Source organism: Ruditapes philippinarum, unplaced genomic scaffold (assembly GCF_026571515.1).
Source record: "Ruditapes philippinarum isolate M1 unplaced genomic scaffold, ASM2657151v2 ctg645_1_1_1_1, whole genome shotgun sequence".
Lineage (NCBI taxonomy): Eukaryota > Metazoa > Mollusca > Bivalvia > Venerida > Veneridae > Ruditapes > Ruditapes philippinarum.
The window spans coordinates 150,890-160,319 of NW_026861731.1; the positions used below are offsets into that span (position 1 = coordinate 150,890).

A 9,430-nucleotide genomic window follows, 5' to 3' on the forward strand; every position below is an offset into this window, starting at 1 on the left:
GGTAATCCAGACAACATATTTTATCTAAAATCTGTATTTCGGTTAAAAAAAGATTGAAACGGGATATTATATCTTTCATTCTAGAAATCAAGTCAATTGTTTCCACGTAAGGAGAGACGCGCAACCATATCTTAGTTTGTATGTTACTGCCATTCACACTTTCATAATCTATATGATATTTTGTCCTAGATTTGAAACTGAGAGGCAAAAATTAATGACAACTCATGGATATCCCTGAGTTGTCACTATTTTTTGCCTGGGACAAAATATGTTATTTTATATCCCAGCAGAGACTTATTTGTAATATAAAGCTCCATGGTCCCAGTTCAAACCAACAGCTTAGCCGGTGCGATGGGAAGAGTTAGAGTGTGAGGTAGAGTGTCACCATGGCCGATTTTTTTTTATTTATGCTTAAAGTCAAATAAAACAATTCTTTAAAGTAAACTAAGTTACCTTAGAAATTGACGCTTAAAATACAATGTATATAGTTTATCCCCAGTTACGTATTTTACAGGGAAAAATAGCCAATTGTTTTTACTTAATTAATACATTATATAGGTTTAATCCTACTTCATTTATACGTAAAATCTATACGAGAAGATACACGATCATTAATAAATACCATTTTCGAAGCCTCTCACCTGGAATATCAATGTTTAGATATTGATCTTGCACTAACAAGGGGAGAAAATGTTTGTAAACTCAGTTGCAGAGAAATAGGTGCTATCACATGTCTTATTACAAAGAGGAATTGAAAAATTAAACTTATTTGATCTAGTGTTGTAGTTGTGTATATCAGACATCCGAACAAAATTTGTTTTCATATAAGTTGGACACGTATTATAAAAAATCGTATGCATATGATTAAGTCTCAGTTGTTTAACTCTTTTTTTCAATATTTAACATGTTATATATAACATCTTTAAAATCAGAAGGAGTTAAACTAGTTCTTGGATGGTAATCTTTTATAAACCTTATGACTTTGTTTTGAGCTACTTGCAGTTTCTTTTTCAGACTTTTATTTAAACTTTCGTACCAGGACGACCAAGAATAGTCAAAATGACATTGGATTAAAGCAGAACAAAGCAATTTTCTACAGTTAAATGATAGACATTTACTGTTTCTGTACAAAAATTTAAGTTTAGTGTTTACTTTAGATATGACTGCATTAACAATTTCTTCTCCAGACAGAAGATTTTCAAATATTTGACTGTCTTAGTAGATTCAATAGTGTGACCATTACAAATAATATTAAAATTGCATGGTAGAGTCGGAGAACGTGCGTATTCCGAGGATCCCGGGTTCGAGTCCCTGATAGACGGTCCATTTTTCTTACTCTGTAAGTTAACGTATGACATATCGTGAAATTTGGAATCTAGTTTCCTTAGAGTTCAAGTATTTAGATTCATTAATAGTATACTCAACATCACTAATTCCGCGTCATCACTTATCTCACGGTAATGGCATATTTTCATGTGACCATTGTTATAATTGGTCAGAATTGAAGTATTTTATTCAAACACCTCAACAACAAAGTTTTTGTGCAAAATAATTTAAATCTATAGATTTTTCACGTAAAACTGAACAACATTTTACAAACTTCTGCAAAAAACAACAATAGTCCAATTTGTGCACACGTCTGAAACAATCATCATTTTCTAAATGTTCTTGTTTGTTGAAAAAAATAAATTTTGAGTTACAATGTAAAAATGCTTTTAATATTTAAAATTATGCAAAATAACTTAAAGAAATTTTAACTGAAACATGAAAAACTGATATAAAACACCATTACCGCGAGGTAAATGATGACATACTGTTTTCAAAATGGCCGACACACGGTTTACATCTGACAAATTTAAACTAATTTTGATTGAATATATTGTTGTTTCCTTGTGTCATATAGCAGGAAAATGACTAAATGATACAGTTTATGACAGTTTTTGTAGTGTAATTGTATTGTTTGTGTTCTTTACTGTTTTAAAGTGTTAAGTACCGTGAACTAAGAGGAGCACAGTATACCTTAATTTTGTTCTTTCTTTGGACCTCTATTTTTATGTATACTTTTTTATCTGCTCTAATATTGTATTATTGTAAATGTATGTTTCATTCTTAAAACGCTCAGTATAGATCGTTATTTATTACAACTCTTAGTATAAATACACGTGCATGTTTAGGAAAAAATGAAGATTTTCAATTTGTTACATGCTGGGATTGCGCTAATACATGTTCCTAATTTTCAATCATCATATTATACTGTATATATTTTAAAATTAGCAAAAACTAATTTGAAGATAATCTCTGTGTAAATGGATAGGTGCCTCTTATATTCAAATGGAGTAGATTGCAGGATAATCTTATTTATTTGACACATTGTTTTTATTATCAATGGTCTCAAAGGAACATATAATAATTAAATCGTCGAGTAATAGACGTTCACCGGAAAGAAGGACCTATGCGCAGAGAGTTGCGCGAGTGGTTGCCAACAACAACAAAATAATAATTTTTTTACGAATAGAGGTTTACCAAAAATTCTCAAACAAATCTATCACTACAGGTAAATATGTTTTCACTATATTAGTTAATTTGTTGTTTAACTAGTTTAAATGGTGCGAATTTAAATCGCACGCGTGCTTGTGCAGAAAATTATGATTTTTCTGTCGTTATCCAATAATAGCACCAATTGACAATTCATCATTTCATGTTATTTCGTGATGTAAAATTTAAAATTTAGTTTCAGCTAAATTGATAGGTTCAGTTCCATTTGAAACAGAACAGCAAATATTCACTTGAAATCATTGGTACTACGTGTACTTGCTATCGTATGGTCATTCTTCAATGTAAGAATGGCTGTTTATGCCTGTAAAGTCAAAACAAATGCCTTGATAATTTAATTAAATAAAGGGTAACAATTTCTGGCATAAACCAAAGAAATATATTTATCAAATTGCATGAATACAGGGCAGAAAAAAGGCCTCGACAAATCCACTCGACAGCTCGCATTTTCGAGTAAAAGTTTGGGTTGGGCGAGTGGCCCTAAAAAAATTTATTGAGGCCTAGAAATACATAAATGGTCAATGGAAAGATATATGGTCAGATAATGAAACATAAGTCCATCTAATCAAACTTGTCACAAGAAAAGAGAAATCGATATCATTTTGGACAGGTAACATATGAAAAAAAAATTGTAAAATGGGTCGAAACCTTTCACGCTAAATTAATTAGGCTTATGAAAAATATACTCAGTTCCTATGTTATCCCGGATTCTATGATACAAATGTATAACATTATTTACATTTTCTGTGACTACCAAAGCAACACATGTTTATGCTAATCTTTTTGAAACTGTCATACTAAATCGCAATTAAATGATATGAGATTTATTATTAATGTATAATGATATTTGTTTCAGTTTAAAGTTAGTTAAACAAGGAAAGCTACAGAATGCCGGCCGGGAATCCAGATGAGCCCTACTACTGCTCCCAGCAGATCAACATTCCTCCAGCTTTACCAGACATCCTTAAACAGTTTACTAAAGCTGCCATCAGAACGCAGCCCACAGATGTCTTAGGATGGTCAGCAGCGTAAGAAACACTAGTTAAAACTTGAAAACTTTTTTCAGAATGGCTGTATAATCAATATACTGTTGGCATACGATTCATTGATAAACTTATGTTATATTATGTTTAAACTAGATATGTCAGCACTGTTTTAAAATTTAAATATTCTGGTGAAATCTTTCCTTTGAAATATGTGTATGATCATCCATATTAGATCGTTGAAAAGGTTTATGCATTAAAACTTGTGAAATACTCATTAACTTTTAAAAATGAAGAATGTCAAATAAATCTGCAATGTTTTTTAAATTTTATATGTGCTTCATGTTTAACAATTTCATTTTATTCCTATTTCAGATATTTCAAGGCAATGAGTAAAGGAGAGACTCCCCCGGTGAAGGAGAGATTGGAGATGCCAGTAGCCACACAGAAAACCGACACAGGTCTTACTCCTGGTCTTCTTAGGGTGCTCAACAAACAGGTTTGACTTTAATATTCATTTTTTTTAATTAAAGATTTTATATATAGTCAAACATGCCTCTAGTAAGGGACAAGTGAGTGGAAATATAAAAGAAGACTGCCTCATGCCAGTGTGTAGCCTAACTTTTACTTGAAATACTTTGATATTTCTTCAAGAAGGAAAATGAAATGGTCGTCTTGATAAAGGTGTGTTTACTACAGGTTTTACTATATATTCATTTAAGTTCATTTATTTTATTACAAAAAAGGACAAACAAAGTTATGGATAGTAACATTTACAGTAAGAAATTAAATTTATAGAATCAGAAATCAGATTGATTAAAAAATATGTATGAAAACAATTTCACAAGCCTCACATTGGTACTGTTACTTAAGCTGAATGGAAACTTTAATTGGATGTTCTTAAGACACTGTTTGAAATTGTGAATATAATCTATAAAAAAATTGTTGTTAACATTATAACCCAAAGAAATAGTTTAAAACTTAAATTTTATTGTTGAAACAGCTTGGACCAAAGAAAACTGTTCAACTCAGATTGATCGAGGAGAAATGGATGGACCTGGCTTTACCAAAAGAACAGTTTGATGACTTGGTTAGAATTGGAAGTTTTGGTGGTGAAATTGAGTGGAACAAATTTTTTGCACTGGCATGTTCTGCTGTAGCAGAGGTAATAATACATGTATAGTATATTATTGTAATAAATATAGGATATTGAATGAGTGTAGGTTAAATACAGAATTTATTGAACAAGTTACAATGTAAATGATTAATCAAAGTATATTATGCGAGCCTCTGGCAAGCTAAATATTATTTAATTCAATGAGTTGAATAAATTCAGTAATGAATCTACACAAATATAATATTCTATTTATCATATACCCAAAATAAATACTGTTTATAGCAAAAAATTATCATTTGTTATTGAAGCACCAATAGTATAACGCTCCCATTTAAGGTGTCTTAACGCTATGTTTGTATAACACAAACGATGTCATGTCAAAATATAATACAGGTGTGCCATACCATTTTTACAGAGTCGCAAAATTGACACAGGTGTGTGATAAAATGATTTTATTATAAAAAGATTTGATGCAAATGGTTATATTTTCTTCAACATGTATTCCATACATCAGTAACAAATGTTTAATTTAATAAAATTACTTGTATAGTTTTGAAGTGTTTATGTTATCAGTGAATTAAATTTCTGTTGCATCCTATACATGTGAGAATACTGTTCACATTATTTATCAGGTTTTTTTTCCTTTCAATAGCAGTTCAAGGGAAGCTTCCGAAAAGAAAAATTCTTTAAAATTATGCAATTTTCCCCAAAAGTTGAATTTATATCAAAATTTTCTTCCTCTTTTGCAAAAATAATCCCCCCCCCCCATTAAGGTGAGGGTTTCTTCCTCAACCTGTGAAAAAATCCCTGTTTATTTTAAGTTTGATTCTACATATGGCTTATATTTACCACTCTGGAATCTGCTCTCAGAAACTATCTAGTACTTGTCTCATATTGGAAGCATGGTTTTGACCCTAATTGACCTGAAACCCATCATATGTCCAGCTTATCTTATGGTCAAAACGGATGATAGCCTTAATGCTTATTTCTATTTCTTTTCTAAGAAAGTCAGAGCTTTTGTTGATATAGCAGAGCTCCAAAATTCCACTTGTCGCTTGTAAATAGAGTAGAATTTAGGAGAACTTGATGCAGGACTAGTAGAAAAATATTACCTGCGCATTGGATTTAGGCTCTGAAAATATTTTTCAATGCCTGCTATTATAGGATAATCAAATATATGTAAATTTTTTATTATTAACAGAATATCACAGCGGCTATGAAGACAGTATGCGAGATTTTAACGGCAGATCCCGAGGGTGGCGCAGCAAGAATACCTTTCCAATTGTTTAAAGATATTTACACTTACCTTGCACAGATAGATGGAGAAATCTCACAAACACAGATTAATGAAGTCTTTACATATTTACAATATGATGTGTAAGTATCATTATGAGTATATGTTATAGTTTTTATGTTGGTGTACCGACTTATGTCCATCTATTTTTTAACTTGCCTCTTTCTGTCTGGGAACTTGTGTCCATCTGTTTGAGAGCTTGTGTCAATTTGTATACATGTATTTGTACATTCTTCTTGCTATCCCAGCAGTTCTTCCCAAATAACTTAAACTACATACTGGAAGCATTTGGTCTTATTACCTTGTTTAATTTAAGAGTGTTCAGGATAACATTTTTAGTGATAATTTGATTTTACTTGACAAGGTTAAAGTTTATTCTGTTATTATTCGATAAAATTTTAAGAGGCAAATTACAACTTTTCTTGGATAAGTGTTGTATTCATATGCCATAAATCATCTAAAAAGAAAATTTCCCAGACCTAATTATTATACATATCTATCAAAATGCCTTCTACTATTTCTGGTTAGTACAGATGATACAGGGAGATGGTAGTGTACATTTTATATACATGTACAGTACATGTATTCAACTCCAATTTCATATCTAAAATTTTAATTGCTTTTTGTACACATTATTTACTGTTAAAAACTTCATATTTATTATTGTTGATTTCTTTTACCGTGGGTGAACATAAAGTTAAAACTTGTATTTGTGAACAGTCTAGTATTACTCATTGACCACAGTGTACTTAACTCAATATGTGACATTTTTTCTTTAAGAAATGAAGATAGTGATATAAAAACCGTGTTTAAAGCTCTGCATGATGCACTGATATGATCTGGGTTCATCCTAATAAGATGTGAACAAAATGATAACTTTTGATTTATAATATGGCTTAAAAAATGACAATTTTTTTTTGTACAGTTAAGGGAGGTAAAAAAGTTCGATCAAATTTTCATTGGCTTAATATGTTGGACATTGTCATATTTTATAGCTAGATTTCTTTTGGTAGGATATATAGTAAACAATTTGTATACATATTATTGTGTATTAACCTGATATTAAAACTTATTTTTTTTATTTTTGCAGGGATAAACAAGACAAGTATGTGTTGCCTAGAAACTTTTTGAGCCCAGAGTGTCCTAAAATGGGGTCATGAATTACTGCATTTTGTGATAGACATTGAAATGTTTCATATGTTAATTAATGATTTCTAATGTTGAATGTTTGTTACATGCTGTTATCTAATAGGCAGTTTGATTGATTGATGGATTTAAATTATTTGAACAATTCACTAAAAAACTTTAGACATTTGAGACCTACTAGAAATGACCAATTATTGTTACTTGTATGTGGTTAACGATATTTGGTTGGTAGAAAATTTCGAATAAAGTTTAAAATATTTGTTTAAAAGATTATGTTTTTTATCTGCAAGCAAAACGTTTTGCAAAAAATATTTACAGAAAGACTTGAAGGAATTACAGAGATAAATGTATGATAATTGTGATTTTTATGGAGTTTGAATCAAATATGTAAGAATATAGATAATTCTTGTGCAAGCTTTTACTCTCTGATAATGTAAGCATTATATGTATCTTTTCATCGATGAAATAAAATATATTCTTTCATTTTGATGTTTTTCATTTATTGACAACAGCAACAACAAAAAAAAGCCGAAATCATTAAAATCAGATCATCGTTTTTCTCAATTACTCCTCGGGATTGGTGACCTTTGACACTAATTAACTTTAGAAAAAAAGGAATTTTCAGCAACTTGGGACTCTGTGACTTAATATAACAATGATAAACTATTTGAAAACACCAGCAAAAATTTGTAAAGTTTTATTAACAGGAAAGTAGATCTATTTTCATATAGACATATTTGGATTGTGTACCTTACAGAATCCTTCACTAAAACCTAGGTATGAATAACGAAAATGAACAGACAATTGATTTAACATTTGATCTAGATTTTATGCTCCCCGAAGGGAGAGCATATAGTCCCCACCTTGTCCGTCCGTTGTGCTTGTCTGGAGCATAACTTGAAAACCCTTGGACATAATTTGTTTAACTGCACACAGTGGTAGAGGACATTGAGGCAGAGTGCATGCAGCATTGCCACAGAACCATAACTCTATTCTGCCCCGTTTTTGATTTATCTCCCCTTTTAGAAAAATCTTGTCCGGGACAAAACTCTAAAACTAAGAGATATCAAAATTAAACTTTGTAGGCAGATAGATCTCAATGATTTGATGGCAGTGCACGAGAATCTTAATCTGCCATGCCTAATTTTGGAGTTATTGCCTTTTGTTCATTATTGAACTTTGTCCGGGACATAACTCTTAAACTATAAGTGATATTAACATAAAACTTGGTAGGTAGATAAATCTCATTAAATAGAAGTGCAGTGCAAAAGAATCGTAACTCTGCCTTGCCTATTTTTGGAGTTATTGCCCTTTTTCAATTTTACACTGAACTGTGAAACTTCAAGAGGTATCAACAACAAACTAAGTCGGTAGATAGATCTCATTGAGTAGAAGTGCAGTGCAAAGAACAGTAACTCTGCATAATTTTGGAATTATTGCACTTTGAACTTTTTCCGGGACATAACTCTGAAACTACAAGAGGTGTACTTTTCTGTGTCCAAAACCTATGGTGCGGGGAGCATCAATCGGGTCAACCCAGCACTTGTTGTTTTCATAGATCACCAATATTTGAACTAGAGGAGCATAAGACATTTATATCGTCTTATTTTAACACGGCTTTATAATGTTTGTCAACAACTAATTTGTCTTTTTTGTCACATACTCATCTATGCCCTTTTTATAATAAAAGAACCACTCAAGCCGGTACTAGTGGGCGTGAGGGATTTTGCACTTTTCATTATCCTTCATGTACAGACTAAATCAAACCGAGTCTGCAATTTTCATGTTATTTTGTTGTGATTATTGCTACCGAAGGATCACACTTTTTCCAGATATTTACAGTAAAGTTTCATAAGGCAAAACCAACTAGTGCAACGGACATAGTTTATTGCGAAATAATTGTCACCTTGGAGTTAAAATATTAACGGAAATTTAATAATTTACAAAACCATCAAGCCTTATTATGTTTTTATTCAGTTACTTGTTTATCTTGCACATCTTTGGGAGGCACCTGGCCACATTTTATATTCTATGAAAGGAAACATTCTAGCCAAGGTTAAACTATGGCCTTTCATTTGATCACATGGCATAAATCCGATTGTCTGTCAGTATTTTTCAAAGACAACTGTTTATAACCAAATAATTAATGCTTTGAAGTTACAAAAGAAAGTCTGCATTTGAATACAAGGGAAAGTTTGTATACTTATACTCAATATAATATTCCATCACATCCTTGCAGTCTCAAACACTTCCGTTGGTCCATAGACGACATATTAACGCAACAGATACTAATTAATGGCAAACTAACTAAAAACCAAATTGCTGCAACTTCTACCA

General features: G+C 31.3%; 1 protein-coding gene across 1 annotated transcript; it reads left to right on the forward strand.

The window, feature by feature from the left end:
• Positions 1 to 2,396: 2,396 nt before the first annotated feature.
• LOC132716628 (ropporin-1-like protein) lies at positions 2,397 to 7,576 on the forward strand. Its single transcript, XM_060699936.1, has 6 exons — positions 2,397 to 2,554; positions 3,410 to 3,581; positions 3,912 to 4,035; positions 4,540 to 4,701; positions 5,855 to 6,030; positions 7,038 to 7,576. The coding sequence occupies exons 2-6, from the start codon at positions 3,442 to 3,444 to the stop codon at positions 7,105 to 7,107; spliced, it is 672 nt and encodes a 223-aa protein (XP_060555919.1). The 5' UTR covers positions 2,397 to 2,554; positions 3,410 to 3,441; the 3' UTR covers positions 7,108 to 7,576.
• The last annotated feature ends 1,854 nt before the right edge of the window (positions 7,577 to 9,430 follow it).